This window comes from Alligator mississippiensis, chromosome 5, assembly GCF_030867095.1.
Source record: "Alligator mississippiensis isolate rAllMis1 chromosome 5, rAllMis1, whole genome shotgun sequence".
In the NCBI taxonomy this organism is placed as follows: Eukaryota; Metazoa; Chordata; order Crocodylia; family Alligatoridae; genus Alligator; species Alligator mississippiensis.
In genome coordinates, this window is record NC_081828.1 from 48,761,794 (window position 1) to 48,781,180 (window position 19,387).

Below are 19,387 nucleotides of genomic sequence, written 5' to 3' on the forward strand. Positions count from 1 at the left end.
CATTTGATATTAGACTGAGACTTCTGCAGACTCATTTTGCTTCTTTGCTGGGTTTTGAACCTGGATCTTCAAAGAAAGCTAGGTGCATCCCATCACCAGCTTGTCTGCTTGATCAGCCTCCAAGTGGGTCCAACCCGCATAGCTATCCATTCCCCCTGGGAGTTTGTTGACTAATGCGGACCATCAGTCCCAGGGACCTGGTGGTGACTACTAGGAGTTGGAGAGAGGGTGTGTGAGCACTGGGAGGGACCAAGTGAGCCAGCCACTGTGCCTATTGGGGTTGTGTTGGACAGGGGGAGATATGTCAGTTGGGAGAGAAAAGGTGCCTTTTCAGTTGTCCTGCTCCTCTGTCTCTGTAGGGGTCATAGCCAGTGGAGATCCTGATCTGTGGCTGATGGGCAAATCATGCCTTGTTCATCTTACTAGATTTTTCAGTGGCGTAGTTTGACTCTCAGATGTCAACAATTTATTTTCATGGCCTGGTGGGTATTCATGGGGACTACTCTAGATTGATTTTAAATCACTTAAAATTCCCTAGTAGAGATGCCCCAGAGGGCGGTGATGGGTGAGTGCTCATCACCCCATCTGGACCTTTCCTGTGGGGTCCTAAGTCAAGGGCAGGTCTGGGGGTATGTGAGGGGGGTCTGCACCTTCGGCATGCATGGTGAGCTCTCTGAACTCACCAGTTTGTCAGTAGGCCTCCTGACAGAAGTGCCTCCTTGGCCTGGCTCCAGAACCTAGGGAGTGAATGCTGATGCTGTTCACTTCCACCCCTCCCCTCCTTTTCCCCTGTCACTGAATTCAGCAGTGGGGAAGGGTTGGGGGAGTGGGGGGTGGCATTCCTCCCCTGCATTCTAGATCTGCCCACAAGCACAGGTTCTAGCAGGATCTGTGCTGACAACCTGGTGTGCTCAGAGAGATCCCTGAACACATGCTACAAAGCCAAAGTGTGTGTGATCACCATCCCCTGCGTCCTCCTCCTGGATCTGCCCATTTCCCCCGGGTTCCACCCAGGGGTATAGCAGGGAAGCTCTGCTTCTGGCTGCAGTGGCACCACCAGCCACCTACTGCAGTGGCAGTGATTTTTCTGTCCCCACCCCTGTAAAGGTGGCACCCAGGGCTGCTACCCATCACCAACCCTCTCCCACACTGCTCAGTTATGCTACTGTTGCCCCTTCTGTTCAATGTGTATATGAGACCACTGTGAAGATTTGGAGTGAGGTGCCATGAGCATGCTGATGACACCCAAAGCTCTCTCTCTATCATTTACTGAGTAATAAACTGTATCATGGAGGCATTTGTGAGCTGGGAATGCTGAAGCTCAGGCTGTGCCCTGTGTTCACATATTCTGGCCCTCTTTGGAGATAGTGGTTTGAAGCAATAAAGTGAAGAGAAGCCTTTCCAAGTTGCAGCTGGAGAAGAATCTCACTTTGGTGCCGGGCAGAAGGGGAGGGCAAGACACTGTATACTAGAACTGGGGCAGCTGCGGCATCTGTAGAATTCAAGCACATGACACTTGTTGGCACTAGACATTTTGTTTTCAGCTGCAAAGGCTTTTATTGAACCAGGAGATTTTGAAGGGGAAATAGAGTGGCTTTGACTGAGAGGTGGTGAGCTCTGTCCTGGAAGCACAGCATGGCTGAACAGTGTGTGCTGTATGAGCATTGCGAGGCGGAGTGGATGTGTCTGATTCTCTCTCCAAGTGTGAGACAAGATAGCTCAGGAGACAGATAGTGAATAGAGTCTTTCACTTCTAGAGGCACTTTCTATCCAGGGCTTATGAAACAGTCCATGTGAAATTGCTATTTATTAGAAGCAAGTGACATTGGGAATTTCCAGCGTTTCCACATTTGTTTTCTCTTCAGATCAGGATGAAAATTAAAATATTGTGTCCTCCTCTCCCCCTGAATGGCAGTTCTCAAAAACTTCTGTTTGGAAATACTGAAATGTTTAGTTTCTACATTTTCTCTTGAGAGAGAATATTTCAAACTGCCCCAAAATGAAAATTTTCAGTTTTGTTTATTGAACTGTCTCTAGACCAGTGATTCTCAACTGGGGTGCTGAGAAACCTTTCTAAAAGCTATATAGCACCTGGTCCCTGTGCCAGGAGATAAGTGATCACTCCCCCTCCTACATAGCACCAGGTACCCCAGTACCTCAGTGGCTCCTCACCCCACAGCAGCCCTTACTCCAGCTGCCCCTGATGTGCTGAATGCCTGCATGGATGGTCAGACATGAGGCTGAATCTTACAGCCTGGCTCATGCCCCACTGCTCCCATGCTCCCAAGGCTGGTGTGAAGGGCTGTGGGTGCATGTAACTCCAGTTGTTGGCATGCTTGTTGCCTGAGGAGCAGCCACAGTGATGGGGGCTGTGCTTTCCCCTTCAGGTACAAACCAGGGGTGTGGAGGAGTCAGGGCACTGTGGGGTGAGGTCCTGACCCTGCCAGCCTTGCAGGGCACCAGCTAAATTTAAGCTCAGGGTTTGTCCATGGGGTGCCCCTAAATCCCAAGCACTTATAGAGGGGTGCCACGAGGCTATGAAGGTTAAGAACCACTGCTCTAGACAGAGAATTGAGAATTGGTTCAATGTTAAACTTTGCTTTTGCATTGTGGTACATTTCCTTCTAGGAACTGCAGTTCAGAAGCCATATACCCCAATTGTCCCTTAGGGCAGTGTTTCTCAACCTGTGGGTTGTGACCCAAAAGTGGGTCACAAGAATATATGAAAGGGTCATGAACAAACTTTAAAAATGGATTCTTCTCTAAAGGAGAAAAACATGGGAAACAATGCTTTTCCTTCGCAGGCTGCTTGGGGACCCTCATGCCCTGCACACCCACCCCTTGTCTCACACACTGGGGGATTGAGGTCTGGGGGCGAGGGGCAGTGGGTCGGGAGTGAGGGGCACTGGGTCGGGACTGTCCATCAATATTTATAAATGGGTCCCGGTACAAAAAAGATTGAGAACCACTGCCCTAGGGGACAGGATCCTTGGCCAAACTACACATCTCATAATGCACACAGAGTCACCTAATTTCAGGGATATTCTTTCCATTTTAAACAGAAGACAGTCCAATGTTGCATTATAGGGAATGCAGTCCTACAGGAAGCCCACCCCCATAGAAGAAAATGGGGCTGGAACATGATCTCCCTTAAGGTAGTATGCTCCTAGGAAAATACAGCTGAGTGAGTATATCCTTAAACCAAATCAGAATGAAATGTTTTGGGCCACTTAAAAAGAGAAAAATATGATTTGCACTGAACTAGCCACCTAATGAAAAATTTTATCTTGATTTTTTTCCAACAAAGTTCAATGTGAAGGGGAAGGTGTGTACACATGTGTGTATGCCTGCTTACATATGTGCTTCTTGACACAAAGAGAAGATGTATGCATTTAGACTACTTGGCATGAATGGAAGTGGTAAGTGCATGTATGTGTATCAGATACCCAGATACTAGTAACATACCCAAACTATTTAAAAAGAAGTGTTGCATCTGTTCTTCCCTGTGCAGGGGAAGGCTTTCCCTGGTTTAGGAGACCAAGTCTGGCTTCCTCTGGCAGTGATCTCTCTGTAGCAAGGTTGTGTTCTGGCTTTCTCTACTGACTTGGAACAAACAGGAAGGCTTGCCAGGAGTCTGTTCTCTTTGAGGGTGGGCTCTAGAGAGATGACCTGTTCATTCCTACCCCTGGAGAACGGTAATAGCTGGCTGCTCTTTTGCCATGATGAGTCAGCTGCTCCATTCAAGCAGGAGTGGAGCACCCTGGCAATAGCTGCCATGGAGCATTGGGAGGGGTATTATGTGTTTTTCTTCGATTTCCTCCCTACCTACCCACCCCAGCTTTGTGCTGTCTTGGCAGCTGCTCAGACTTGGGTGCTGGGTCCCTTTGACTCCATGGGAGGCCATGAAAGTTGGGTTGGGGTCCTGTGTGGGCTGAGGATGCTGTTGGCTTGGGAGAGCCAGGCACGATGATTCAGTGTGCAGCCAGTGGGAATGAGCTCTGACTTTGGCACCTTGCAGAGCCACGTTCAGGAAGGACTCTGAAAGCAAGAGGTGTTTGGGTGTGCCCAGAAATGACATGCTGTATAAATTGTGTGGGGAGGGAGACCAGGAGGTGATGAGAGAGAAGTAAAGGAAGCAAAAGTATGTAAATTGGATGGAGCCAGAATAAAAGGTAAAGAAAACAGAAAGCAGAGAGAAAGAGAGAGACTGCATCTTTGCTGGTGAGTGGCTCTGGAAGAAATGTGTGTAGTACTTACTAGAGAACACAAGGGGGAGCTTGGGAGTCGGGGGGGTGGGATACTAGAAATAAATTGGTGGAGCCATTCTTTTGGGGAGAGCTAGTTAAGTGCTGGATCAAGTTGGCTCTTGTTCATGGCCTGCTTAGTTCAGCCAACATTCAGCTGGGACAGAGAGGGAAATTGAGCACTGGTCTGAACAGAAATTGCTTGGGCTGAACTAATCCTGATTTTCTTAATCAATTTAGCTGAATTTGTGCAAGTCCCTCACTGATGCTCTTAAGTCAGCTTGAGCAGCTAAGAGTGATTTAGCTGAGCTTGGTAACAGGCTGAGCTCATTCAATTAGTGCAGCCTGAGTGTGTGTGCACATAGAAGCAGTCTGAGATACACTGAATTTGGCGGACAGAAGGGTAAAAAGGCAGAAAGAGAAGGTGAATTGGGATGAGACTGAGAAAATGGAGAAACAGAACTGTAGGGAGAGATATGCTGGATAGGGAGAGTGCAGGGCTGGGACTGGTTTGGCCAAGCCCAGGGCCCAGAGAGGGGGTGGTGTCTGGGGTTCAGCACAGAAGTGAATTCCAAACAAAACTATGCCAGCAGTTTCCATCCTAGCCATTCTCCCACCTTCATGGACCAGACTCACAGGTTGCTCCTTCGGAATCTTTTATTAACGTATAGAAAATGCATTAAAAAAAGGAACTATACATAGGCTAAGAGCTGTCAGGACTAAAAATACTAGTTAACAATGGTTAACAAGCTTAGATCCCATTCTCTGAGCTACGTTTCCATTATAGGGTTGGGAGGGCGGTTGTTATTTTTTCTCTCCCGCTTTTGTTTAGTTCATCAAAGTCTCTCTGAGGAAGTTTCTGCCTCCATTCTTCTTCGTCTTCTTCTTTTCTTAAATAAACATCATTCCAGAGTAATGTATGTACAGCAGGGGCAGGGGGTTGTTTTGTTTTGCTGTCATTTTCCTGAAAAAGTGACAATGTTGAAAGCCTGGAATTTGGTTTATATCCCCTGGTGGCTGTTGAAGAGGGTCTTTTTCCACTGACTGATACTCAGAGGCTGGCTCCCCCTTCTCCCACCCCTTTCTTTTTTGAAACGGATGGTAGGCAATAGTCTCTGCTTTCAGGCATGGCTAAGCTGTGCCTGTGATCTCTAGTAGACTCTGGGGAGTTAAGCAATATAAAAAAATTAAGAGCACCTAGTCTAGCTCCAAGACAGAACAGGAACTAAGGACCATCAGGCAGGCATGTGAAGGACAAGAGGGAAATTCTTATTCCCAGATTAACCCAGGGTATCTGTCTTAGGTAGCAATTCAGAGAGCCCACTGGGCACGGGCAGCCAGTGAAACTTCCAGGAATGCTGCCTTCCACCAAGATGGGAGAGCACATGGTCTTTGCTACTGATTCTCTTTTGGCCCTTTGGCAGAAATTCACTGTACTACAAGGAAGGGGGGCATGTGGAGGGGGGACATCTGAACAGATAACCCTTGCTGGCAGTGTTTGGTAGAGGCAGTGGCTTCTTTGACAAATTGTGCTTTGCTCAGGTGGGCAAGCTTGTAGGTTTGTTTATAAGATGTGTATGGATATTTGTGTGCATCATAAACATACGTATACACAACGGGTTAACTGCTGAGGTCAATAAGCCTGTCCCCATTCTGCCACTGCCCTCTTCTGCTCCTGAGGGTCTCAGAAAACTGTCAGGAGTGGGGAGGGAACTCTGACCTTTGCCAGCCTTCCTCTTTGCCTGACCTGCAGGAAAGAAGGAGGAAGGCTCCTAAAGGATGTAGGAAGTTGCAGTTTTCCGGTCTCCCCACAGGGTGTCAGTCGTACACTGAGATTTGCTCGCCGCAGCTCTCTGCATTTCTCAAGCGACCAGTTGTGAATAGGTAGGTGAACTGATTCTAGACATCAAGTGAATGAGAGCTCAGTTGCAATTTCTGCCCTTTCATATTTTAAATCCTTGTTGTCTGGACTTGAGAAACACCTTGGCCACCAGCATGTCAGTCCCTTGTAGGAGTGTTCTTGTGAAGATTCAGCACTGGTGTTAGGGAACCAGTGAATGGTAGACATGATTAATTGGGCAATGTTCATCAAGAGATATTTTGACCTCTGACTTGTACAATATACTTAACAGCTTATCCTGTAGCCTGGTTTATAGCCCCAGAACAGTGCCTCTGGAGAAGACATCTTTAAACATGGACTTTCCAGATTGATGGAAACCTGTTCTGTCATAGAATAACTCTTGATACAAAGCCAGTTTAAACTGAAGTTGCTGAGCTGTATCCTCAGCTGGTATGAATCAGAAAAACTTCATTGAAACCAGAGACACCAATTTATGCTAGCTGAAGGTCTGTCTCACCATGTGAACTTCAGCAAGTCACTTGAACTCTCCTTGTCCCCTTTTGTTTTTTAGGACTCAGTGGGTGCATCTATGTGAGATGCTTACTGCAAAGTTGCCTAATTAGTTCCACAGTAAAGCATCACTGTCTACATGTTAGGCCAGAGTAACCTAATTAACATAACCTAATTAACACTGCTGTAGCATAGTACTACCTAACACAAGTATTATTCTATGGCAGAGTTATTTCCGCCGTTGTGCATGTGTAGACAGTGATCAGAGCTGGCTGGGACACAAGGGTGGTACTATGTAGGGCTGCCTGCAGGCTAGTTTATTGCTTCACATTAATATTCATGTGTAGATGTGCCCAGTTATGTGTATTATACAATGGGGATGCATAATATCCCAAAGCAGGGAGGTGAAGGTCAGTGTATTTACATTAACAATGCAATTTTGCAACCCTCGCAGTATTTTTATTATAAACTTGTACAAAGGCAAAGGGTAGAGGCAAAGGTTTCTTGAAATCCTTGAATGACAACTCACTGACAATCGGAGCACATCTCAGGAATATTTTTCTGCTTATGGTAATGAAATGGGTCTCACTGGGTGCATCTATATGAGATGTTTAATGCCTAATTTGCTCCTCAGTAAAGTCTCAGCATCTACACATGTGAAGCTATTAGGCCACAGTAAACTAATTAACTCTGTCATAGGTTAGTAGTACTTGTAAACACAAGTACTGTCCTGTGCTGACATTATTTAGCGTGCTGCAATGCACGTGTAGATGCTGATGGGGCTGGCTGGGGAATGAGGGTGCTTCAGTGTGGGGGCTGCCTGATGGCTAGCCCCACATTTTAGCACCCTCATGGTACAGCCAGCCCCTCTGCAGCACAGTTGAGCCAATGGGAGCAGTTGCAGGCTGTCTGGCTGTCCCCCCTGGGCCTCCTGCCAGCTACAGATGCTCTGATTCAGGTCAGTGTGCTGCAGACCCAGGTGCACGTGTAAACACAGCACCTGGGAGCAATAAACTCCTGCACAAACTGTGTCGGAGTTTATTCAGTTGACTTAATTGCATGTGCAGATGCGCCTACTGAGTCCCTCACTTTTAAACCTTTTTTGCAAAGCATCAGAAAGGCAATTCTCCCTTTCAAGCCTTTGCCATTCCTTTTTTTTTTTCTTTCTCTCTGAGTCAGTTTTTAAACTCCTGTTGAACAAAGAGTAGAACAGGGGTAGGAGAAAGTGGCTGAGATGAAACTGGAATGGAGCTGAGCCTTCCCTTGTACTTGACTCACACTCAAATGAAGCCTACTTAGGAAGTGTTAAAAAATTCCCTAGCAAGTATTTTTAATATGCAGGCCTCTCTACTTTGGCACATGGGACCAGACACAGTAAAGCTGAATTCTTGGAGGCCTAATTTCTTTATCAATGGGGTCTCAATTTTGGCTGTGGCCTCTAGGTATTGCTCTAATGTAAATAGGAACACTACCATTTCTGACCTGGCTGAAAACAGGATGTCCCCCAGACAGAACCCATTCTGCAAAGATTTCTGGATAGATTTTGGAGGCTTGTGAGTTGGGGAAGCATGTAAACTTCAGTGTTCTTAATCAAATCAAATGTGACTTTCAGTCCTGAGGCAGCATCCCATTACCAGAAAAATATTTGCTAGACTTTAATACCATCTCTTCAGTTGCTAATGCAGCCCAAGAAAAGGAGGAGGGAGATGCGTTCTCTCAACACACACTTCTTCCCACTTTAACTCCTCCATAGGAGTAATTAATGGGGACTGAGCTTAGCCTTAAAAGAATCACAGCCAGTCAGGGGAATCCAATAAGAACTGCTGGGTAATTGCCTTGGTACTTCAGTGATAACTCTGTTGGTTTCTCAAGGGCAGAAATTCCTTCAGTGCATTGTCTTAAAGGAAAATTGCTAAGAAGAATTTAATCTAAAACAGTGGTTCTCGGCCTTTTTAGACTCAAGGCACCCTTTGGAAAATGCCAGCTCTTAGTTTTCGCACATTTTTTGACTACAGAAAAGAGAATGGAGCAAATCTTCTATTGCAAAGGACTCGGAAAGACCATCCCAAGTCAGAATTTTTTTTAATGCTGTGGATTCCTATTTGAAAGTTCTGGGTTTATCTTGTAAATTGTGTTTGCATGCCTAACAGTGCTATCATTGTATGGCAGCTCATGGCACTTTTGAAGGGATCTTAAGACACCCTGCTTGAGAATCACTGATTCATAGATTCATAGATGCTAGGGTCGGAAGGGACCTCAAAAGATCATCAACAGATCATCGAGTCCAACCCCCTGCCTAGGCAGGAAAGAGTGCTGGGTTCAGATGACCCTAGCCAGATGCCTATCCAACCTTCTCTTAAAGACCCCTAAGGTAGGGGAGAGCACCACCTCCTTTGGAAGCCCATTACAAATTTTGGCCACCCTTACAGTGAAGAAGTTTTTCCTGATATCTAGCCTAAATCTGCTGTCAGTTTGTGACCATTGTTCCAGGCACCCTGGTGAACAGAGCATCTCCGATCCCTTGCTGCGTCACCCTAATGAATTTGTAGGCAGCCACAAGATCACCTCTTAGCCTTCTCTTGTGGAGGCTGAAGAGGTCCAGGTCCGTCAGTCTCTCCTCGTAGGGCTTGGCCTGTAAGCCCCTAACCATATGAGTGGGCCTCCTCTGGACCCACTCAAGTCTATCAACATCCTTCTTGAAGTATGGTGCCCAAAACTGGATGCAGTACTCCAACTGCAGCCTGACCAATGACACATAGAGGAGAAGTATCACCTCCTTGGTTCTATTTGTCATGCATCTGCTGATGCATGATAAAGTGCAGTTAGCTTTGCTGATGACTTTGTCACACTGACAACTCAGGTTCATAGAAAGACCATTTGAATAGCACCTTAGGTTATTAACAGAGAAAGAATGGTGCAATCCTGCCATGTCCTGAGCTCTTTCTGCTCCTATCAGAGCCACTGGCAACAGTTCAGGCTCAGCACTTTGCAGGGTAAAACCCCAAAACACTTCCCCCACTGATGCTGTGAATTTATGCTTTTGCACCTCACCCACTTTGGACAAGTGTTTCTAATTCATTTCAGGCTTTAAATCAAATCCTGGGTCTGATTTGCAAGCCCTCTCTGTGCAGATGAGTCCCCAGTGACTTCAACAAGGCCTTAAAAAAGGACCTTGTAATAGAGTAAGCCTACTGAAATTAGTCTTACCACTGACTTCTCTGGGTTTTGGATCAAGCCCATGGAGACATTTAGTCTAGAACTCAGTTAGGCCCACGACTAGAGATGAGAACAGAAGAAGAACATTCATGAATGTCTCGGCAACATCTGAATCAAATTTACTCCCACCTGAGTTTGCACTCTTTTGATTAGTTTCTCTTGAACCCTTCATAGGAGTGAAGGTTGTTTTATGTGAATGTCAGGCCTTCTTTTGCCAAGATTCATCTAGTTACAAAGAAAACCTAACAGGGCGACAAAACCAAACCATTTGTTTTGGGTAGAGAATAATTTAAGATAAAAGCCGGGTCATCTGGTGACACAGCATAAAACCTGACTATGTTTAAAAAGCTGGCTGATCTCATACTGAATGCAGCTTGCAAATGACTCCTTGGCAGAATGTCTGTGTTCCCCAAAAGTTCATCAGTGCTGAAAAGCTGATGCATTCCTAAGATCAACAGCCTGTTCATGGGCATTTGTGACTGGATGAAAAAGACCACGTGAGGTAGCAAGTTGGTGCCAATTGTTCCTGAGATTTACTCAGAAACATAACATTTTAGACATCTGAGGAGTCTGACAGTTAGCATATCACCAAGGCAGAAGAAACACAACATTGTAGACATCTTTCCTTCAAGGGTTCTAGTAGACTCAGAGATTGAGGGCAGGTGAGCAGTAGTGGTGATGCCTGAGTGAAGGCGGTCTCTGTTTATCTGGAACTACAGAGGCAGGTACTATGTGGGATAGCTGAAATGGGGAAGAAAAGTTCATAAAAAGTAAGGGTTTCTCCACAGCTTATTCCAAGTTAGTGATTTTTACTGAACCTCTTACAGGCAAGGGACAAAAAGGGGGAATAGAGAGAAGAGATTTTCTGCCAAGTGCAGAGAAATAAAGCTGGAGTGACAGAAACTTAGGTGAAGGGAGGACTGACTACCTTTATTGTCCATTCCCTTTCCTAGCGGTGCTGATTGGCAGGACCTCATGCCACAACACAGCAGTGGCAACATCACTGTCAATTTTATGGCAACGACTTGTCTTGGCATGTGGTCAGAGGTGTGAGTGCTGACTGCATTGTATTTTCTGTTCTTGGATAATGGAGTTCTATTAGTAGGGCCTTCCCATCTCAGCTATAAGGTTAAAATTGATGTGGGATGTAGCTAGGGAATGTGGGATGCTTGGTAGGAAAATATTGCCATTCTTTTTTTGAGCAGTGCTACCTGCTGGCAAAACCAGCTTTAAAAGCACCTCAGCCTGATTTTTGATGAGGTTGTGATCTGGAATGGACATGTTTTTGTACCAGTCCAAAGAAACCAATCTTTTTTTCCCTTTGCTGAATAGCTAATACTGAGCTGCCACAGTTTTTCATCTGAACAGAGACAATCAAACCTGGTGACAAATCCAGTCTGAAAACATCCAAATAATCATTGGCTCAGATGGGATGTAAGCCCAGTGCTTTTTTAGCCTCTGCACTTAACTGTGCACTTAGTGAGCTATGGAGATTTTTCATTTCATGAGGTCATCTCCTATTTATAGGTTGCTGATGAGAGGAAGTTGTCATCATACAAATAAGTGCTAAAGGGTCCCCTAAGTTTCTCTGAGTCCTGTCTGCTTCTTGTTGGCTTTTTGAATTCCTGCTCTCTCTCTTTCATAATATCTGCCTCTTGTGTGGGACTAACTGCCTACTGTGGGAATCTCTCAATCCTGAACACCTTGTTCCTCCTTGATCTACCTATACCTCAGCCAATTCATAATGGGTGCATCCACACGTGCAATTAATTTGAAGCAATAAACTCCAGATCAATTGGAGCTGGAGTAAATTACTCCTGGGTGCAGCATCTACACATGCACCTGGGGCAGTAGCAATTTGAGCCAGGGCAGAGCATTCGATGCCAGGGCCCCTCCTGCCCTGCTCTGCCCTGGGTTCTGGGTGGCAGTGTCGGGTGGTGGAGGGGCTGGCTAAGGTATGATGGTGTTGAAAGTGTAGAGTTAGAGCTTTGTGGCTAGGTGGCAGGAGGAATCTGGCCCTCTGCTGGCTAGGCTGACCATGTGCAATTTATGCTCGTGGTCAGCATCTATATATACATTTAATCGCAGTAAATTACTCCTCCATAAGATACTATTGTCCCGGACGGTACTATCTTACCGTGATGTTAATTAGTTTACTGTGGCTTAATACTGGCGCACATGTAGATGGTGATGCTTTACTCCATGGATTATTAGTTTACTCTGCCAGTAATTAGTCTACTCCGCAGTAAACTGCACATGTAGATACGGCCAGTGAGTAACATAAAGCCTGATCTGAAGACCTCTGACATCATGATGAAATATTCCATTGACCACAGTGGGTTGTAGAGCAAACTCCGTACTCAGTGTATGTTCAAAACTGGGCCTAAGCAGGCTGCACCCCCTCATCTTGTCATATGATCACCAGGAGGGGAAAAAGCGAGCTTTCAGGATTGGAAAAAAGGCTTGACTTTGTTGTAGTGCTGGGTACATACTTCTAAGGTGTCAGACCAGTGCTAATTTACTGTAAGAGAGAAACAAGAGTTTAAAGGGCAGCTCATCATTCCCTCAGGTCAAGTTAGCAACAGATGGGATCCCTTCCCTTATCTCTGAAGAAGAATACTCAAGGGGTTGAGACTTGTATGTAATCCTGAACCCAGGGTTAGTTAAGTTCTTCTGTCCAATGAGTGGAGCAGAAAGGGAGACTGCATTTTCTTTTTAACTTCCCCTCTCATCAATGGGTGCAGGCTGGCTGTAGAGCTTATAAACCATTGAGTCAAGAAGTGTGATGATTAAGGAGACAATTGGCTTATTCTTGGCTATGCTAAGGTGATTAGGTATTAGGTGGTTCATGGGAGCCAGAAAGAGAGACTAGGTTATTTTCACTGGCCAAACTGAATAGAGTGCAAAACATAAACAGCATCATCAGTCATGAGGAGTAAATTTAATGTTTGAAATTCACTTTTAATTATTAAAGGTTGTGTCAGTAACAATAGGTAGAGAGGTGACAGATCATCTAAGTATCAGGTTTGTACCTATGAAGGTGTCTCTTTATAAGGAGGGAATATATAATAAGGCCTTGACTATATGCAGGGCCTTTTATTCAAAAATCTCCAAGTGCTTTACATATCTGAATGAATTAAGCCTCACTTTGAGGTAGGGAAGTATTCAATTTCCCATTTCAGAGGTGGGGAAACCAAGGCACAGAGAGGTTGTGACTTGCTTGAGATCACCTGGGAGGCTGACTACAAAACGATGAGGAAGAGAGTCCCACCTTTCCTGACTTGGGGTTCTTTTGCCTCCACCCCAACACCATCCTACCTCCAAAATGCAAAAGAACTTGCACATCAGCCAAATTTCATGGCAAATGGCTGCAGCTTATCCTAGCAGAATCGGGATGGAACTGTAGCTACTTGCCATTTCTTCTGGTTACTGTCCCTCGTACAGCACTCTTTGGTTTAGGGCCTAAAACAACTATGAGAGATGACAATGTGGCATATAGAAATAACAGAGAAAGTAAATTTACTTACTTTAGGGTGACTTTAAAGATTCCTAGAAGCTATTTTTGCTGATTCTTTCACTCCTGTCCTCTCCCCTGACCTAAGGATCATCATCATATTTATAACTCATAGAAAGATTTCAAATCAGGAGTAGAAGGGCCACTTCTGTGCCCATGCTAGTGTTGCCTGCTGGTACAGTTGTTCCTGCCTATCGGCAGATGCTGTACACCATCTGTTCCCCTAATGCTAATGTGTTCATTGTAAACAGAGGGTTACTTTGGGCATGCTAGAAGCATAGTGATAGTGGAGTTAACTGGTAGGCAGGGACCCTTCTAAAGGCAAAGGGAGATGGAGAGAGCATGCAGTCATACCTCAGGCTCTCTTTGTGAGATCTCTGACTCCCAGTAATCTGGCACACAATGCTAGGCATTGAAATTACTTATGCTCACTGTATTTATCTGTGTGTGTGTGCCTGTATTGAGCTTGTGGAGATAAGGGAGGCTGTATGTTCTTGGTCAAAGGGAGAGAGGGACAGCTGCATCTTCTTGGCTAGTGGAGGAACTGGTCATTATGGTGGTGGTGGTAGTGTCGGGGGGGTAGAGGGGCTGTTGTTTCTTTGTCATTCTTTGTTTCTTTGTCACTGGCTGGAGGGAGAATTGAGCTCCCAGGTCCTTAAGGGTGGCTAGGAGGGTAAGACTGGGTCTCAGACCCTAGCTTATAGGGGCTCTGACTTGTTCCCTATGAGTCTGTATAAATGGCAGGACACTATTTTCACTCCTCCTTGTTTAGGTTTGGCTGGTGCTGCTTGCTGACTCAGCAGCAGGCTGCCCAGCCAGACAGTCTGCCTAAACAGAGAGCCCACATCACATCTTGGCCAACTCTACTTTCACTGATGTCCCTGGTTGACAGCACCTGCATTGCGAAGGAAACTCGATTACAGAGATGGCGGGGGGGGGGAGGAGTATGGGGACACACAGTTCTGATGGGGTTTTCTTGGGACTTATAGGCCTTTAAAATATTAAAAATCTCTCTCTCTCTCCCCCCCCTTCCTTGTTCTCTCTCTTTCCATGAAAAGGGTAGGGGCTAGGAAGTGGGGTAATTGGGAACTTGGCATTTCACTGAGAATAACAAAAAACATTGACGTCCTTCCCTTCCCAAAGCCCACTGGCTTTCTAGCCACACATCACCTATTCCTTCCAGGTCATGTATGGGGCAGGTTGCTATCTCAGAGTAGTAGTATTTTCTTTTTCCTTTTCATATTATAAAATACAAACAAATGACAGAAAAGGTCAGGCGGTTGGGGGTGGGGGCTCCTGCTGACTCAGAGCTGTAGAGACCGCCGTTTTCTCCCCGAGACATAACGGTGGTTGTAAGGTCTCATCTTCATTTCCACAAAGGGTATAGAGAACTCATGGCCTTTCCAATGGTACCAGTTAATGCCCTGGCAGGAAGGAGACAAGTACAGGGAAGAAAAAACAAAAGGGGTGGGGGAGAAAAAGAAGGAAACAGATTTGAACTCAGAAGAGAAGCAAAATGAATGAATGAATGAATTGAATGAAACAATTTTTTCTCTAGTTACACTGTGGGCAAGAGATGTGCATGTGTCTGTCTTGCTTGCTGTATCTATCCCCTCACTCCTAATTTTTCAAACCTGTCTTCATTTTCTTGACTATAGCTTGGCCATAAGACAAGAGATGTCCTTTTAAAGTTTCCTCTTAAAAATTCTCTGGTGACATATGAAAACAAATGGAATCTGCCCAGTGTAATGAGCAGGGATCTTGGTTTTCTCTGTTTAAAAATCACAAATTCTCTGATTAAAAATTCTGCAAATTCTCAGATTAAAAAACCTCAAATCCATCATTAAAATGAAACACCACTATGTGTGTGTGTGTGTGTGTGTGTGTGTGTATAAAATTTAAACACAATGTTTTATTGATATATTTATAATTTTAAAACAACTTGGAAGCCTACCAGTGCCTCGATCACTATAATAAAATGCATTCTAAATACCTATAAATATTGTTGTTTGATTTGGGGTTTTTTATCATGGAATATCAGAGATCTCCCTGCCCCCTTTGCTCACTAGGATGCAGATCCAGCTGTGGCTGTTCCATCCCCTATTGCTTTGTGTTGCTGAGCATCCCTGATATGCCCGTGTCCTTCCCATGCCATTGCCCCTCACTCCCAAGCCACAGCCCCCTAGCCCTGCTAGTGACCCTCACTTCTGACCCACAGCCCCCTGGCCCTGCTAGTGCTCCTCACCTTCCACCCACAGCCCCCAGTCCCCCTAGCCCTGTCAGAGGGGACCCCCAGTTGCCAGGGCTATGGGGCCAGGGACCTAGGAACTCGGCCCCCTGCATCACTGCAGCAGCACCTGAACCCTGGCTCCTGCCTGTAGGAGGCGGTGGCTACTGTGGCAGAGTGGAGCACAGAGCCCAGCTCCCCTTCCCCCATGCGTGGCATGGCGGGGGGGGGTGGTGTTCTGCCTGCTGAGGGCTCAGGTTTTCCTGCCCTGCTGCCCTCCCTCCAGGGCCTCTGAGGCTCAGTGGATGAGACCTGGTGCAGCAGGGCAGAGCCAGGCAGTTCCAAGTTCAGTGCTGATGCTGTGAGCCCCACACTGCCATGGTGAGGCATCTCTTGCCCACTCCTCAGCAGCAAGGGGCAGAACTCCACACTGCCACCCCCACTGCTGCTAGGTGGGCAGAAGGCTAGGGTTGCCAACTCTGACTGAAGCTATTCCTGGAGATTTTGTTTTCCAACACGAGGTAATGTCATTAACAGGGGTGCATTGATAGAGATTTTTGGGCCGATACCAATGGCCAATCTTTAACCAGCCATATTGGCTGATACCGATCCAATTGCAGATACGCAACCAGGCAGCTTGGAGAGCAGTGTCCAGCTGGTAAGTCTGTTGTGAGAGAAAAGGGAGGGGGAAGGGAGGGGGGGGCAGATTGAGTCCTCTGCAGTAAGGGATGGAGTGGAGCTGGGGCAGGGGCAGGGGCAGGGGCAGGGGCAGGCACTGCATAGCTGGGGCAGAGCTGAGTGGCTTGTCTGAGATGGTGGGGGGGAGGGCTGCAGCTGCTACGTGCACCCCGGGAGTTCTTGTGGGGTGTGTGCCCCTGGATTTGCATGTGGGGTGAGGGTGGGCTGCCCACTGTGGGCTGGGGCCAGGGCTGGTGCCAAGTTCTTTCTGGTGGGGGGCTGGGATGGGCTGTGCTTGGGGTGGATGGTAGTGGCATTGGGCGGGCGACTATGGCGGGGGGGGCGGGGGGGGGGGGGGCTGCAGCCACCTTAAAATTCACTGTAGTCCCTTCCCAGTGCTGTTGCTGCCTGTCCCAAGCACAGCCCTGGCCCAGCTCACCTGCTGGAAAAAGCCCAGTTCCACCTCTGGTCCCGGCCCACAGCGGCAGACCACCCTTGCCCTGTGCACAAATCTGAGGGCACCCCCCCCCATGTCCCCCTGGGGTACACGCAGCAGTGAGGGCCACCCTCCCCCCCTGCATCTCCTGGACTAGCTGCTTGTGGCTCTGTCCAGCACCCTGCCCCAGCTGTACAGCTCCTGCCCCAGCCTTAGTCTGACTCCCTCCTTCACTGCTGGGACCTCGATCTGCCCTCCACCCCCATGCCCCTTCCCTCATGACAGACTTATCAGCCAGACCTGGCTGCACTCCTAACTACCTGTGTGCTGCACTGTGGCTGCGTGCGTACATGGGGAATTTATTGGTAACATTATCGGCCACATCAGCCAAAGAAAGCTGATTGCCGATACTGTCAATTTTCCTTATATCGCTGTTGATCCAATATGGGACTGATGTATCAGTGCAGCTCTAGTCATTAATTGTACTGTTCAACCCATTCACAATATCAATCTCTCGGATTGTTTCAATGGTCACCGGGAGATCGATGCTGATTATGGTAGACTCCTGGCCAATCCGGGAGGGTTGGTAATCCTACAGGACATGAGCGACTGGTGTCTCCTGAATCTGGGGGGGGTACCCGCAGAAGCGGCCAACAGTGGCACCTCTGTCATGGGGGGCACCAGCTGGGCCTGTCATGGGGGGCACCAGTCCTGTAGTGTTGGTGTCAGCCATCGGGGGGCACTGGCCCCATCGGGGGGGGGGCATGTGCGCCCCCATGTACCTCCTACCAGTTGCCTATGCTACAGGAGGCACCTTGCCATGGCAGCACAGGGCTCATGGTGGTGGCACCGAGCTTCAATGGCCTGCTCTGCCCTGCCTAACTCCCTCCCTCACTATAGGGGCCTCAATCTAGCCCCCGCCCCGCAACTTACCTGTGGGGAGCTGCTCTCCAGGCTGCCTGGTGCCCATGCACGTGTGTGCACATACACATGATGCCCCTTGCCTGATTGCCCTCCTCCTGCTGCCTCAGCACCTTGCAGGCTGAAACTCTGCCAGCCTGCAAGGGGAAACCTGCCTTAATCAGCGTTTTTCTCCTTTAAATGAGAAAATCTGGGTTTTTCTCCTTAAAATGAGAAAATCCACATTTTACCATGTTTTTCTGTGGCAAACGGAAAACCTGGATCCCTGGTAATGAGAGTGAAGGGCAAGGGAAAAGGGCTCATGCATCTCACAGTAATGCAGAGCACTGTCTCTCGGTTTTGGTCTTACCTGACTGTGCCGGGATTCGCCATACTTGCCATTGAGGTTAGTTCGGTGACAGTTCTTATACCACCAAGCCCCTCTGTATGAAGAGGCACAGTTTGTCACAGCAACATCATTGTCTCTGTCCTGGGTGGAGAATGGGCGGCCTTGGTGATAGGTGAGTGAATCACCTGCAAAAAGAGATCCTGTTAGGACTGTCTGGTGCATGTGCTTGCCATTTGCACATGCAACTCACTGTCAGATTTGTCCAGTCTCTTTACAGTGAGTAACTTATCATGCAGTAATGTTGCTCATTCTGCAGGTCTGTAGATCACTGGTTCCAAGATTAGGAGAATGCTATGGGGATAATATTAGCTTGGGTCTTTTCAGCACAAACACCATACTAACTTACCTCTAATAGCTAGGGATAGTTTATACAGGGGAGCTGTGCCTGGCCTGATGGTTAAAACAGCCCAGGGATAATGGATAGACCTTCTTGTAAGCTTCCTGTATTGATCACTTCAAACTGTGCCCTGTGTGAACCATAGCCCATTCAAGTATAATGCATTTAGTAGTTAGAAGGAAATCTTAGATACAAAAGCAGGGGCTGTTCAAATTTAGGGTTGTGTGTTAGCTCATTATAGGCAGGTATTAAATGCCAAGTTCAGATCCAGATCAGATTCTCCTGATTTTTAGCTTCCCTACAGTTGTAGGACCTGTTTCAAATCTGGGTTTTTGGGTGTGGTGCATCTGTTTCTCCGCCATTGAGTGAACATCATTTCAAAATGATCCTAAATAAATTATGGCAGCAAGAAAAAAATGAAGTCTTAGTAACTCCCCAGAAGTCCCAAAGAGATCAGAAAATAATACTTGTGCACAGTTCAGAAAGAGGTACAGGCACCTATATAGTATATTTGTCCAGAAAATCCATGGGAAATGAATAGTTCAGGAAACCTTTTTTCCCATTTTTTTAAGGTCAGAGTGAGCATTCACATTATCTTATTAATAATTATGTTGATAAAGTCTGGAAGTGAGGCTTGTTGTGTATGAATTACTACAGTTCATCTGCTTTGGGGCCAGGGCAGGGACTGTCAGACTCCAAGATATAAGGACATAGGAACTGCCACATTGTATCAAGCTAATGGTAACTGATTATCAAATCTGATGTCATGATGGCATTTTACCTCAGGTCAGACTGGAAAGGACTATGGGGCAGCGGTGACACATAAGGGGTGGAAGTGTTGCAGCCACTTCCAGAAGCGCCGCGGCCACTTCTGGAAGCCGGTGAGTGAGATTGGCCGCTGACTGGTTGCTAGGGGGGGCGTGTGTGTCGTGTCCCCCCCTCCCCCGAGTAAGGTGGCACTAGTCGCCCATGCTATGGGGGCTTTTTCCCCCCTACCTTGATCCATTTCCTCGCATCACTTGGGTATATCTGACCAATTTCCCTACCAGTTCAGGTGCTTAAGGAATTGGTGCTGC

The 19,387-nt window shown here is 47.0% G+C and overlaps 1 protein-coding gene across 2 annotated transcripts in view; it reads right to left on the reverse strand.

The window, feature by feature from the left end:
* Positions 1 to 4,883: 4,883 nt before the first annotated feature.
* The window catches only part of TNR (tenascin R), a 353,800-nt gene continuing 339,296 nt past the window's right edge, over positions 4,884 to 19,387 (reverse strand). For both annotated transcript variants that reach the window (XM_019500323.2, XM_059728327.1), the window contains exons 22-23: positions 17,936 to 18,099; positions 4,884 to 14,748 (exon numbers count right to left, since the gene is read on the reverse strand). In XM_019500323.2, coding sequence (XP_019355868.2) covers positions 14,629 to 14,748; positions 17,936 to 18,099 — 284 coding nt within the window. In that variant the 3' untranslated portion in view covers positions 4,884 to 14,628. The remainder of the gene's footprint in view (positions 14,749 to 17,935; positions 18,100 to 19,387) is intronic.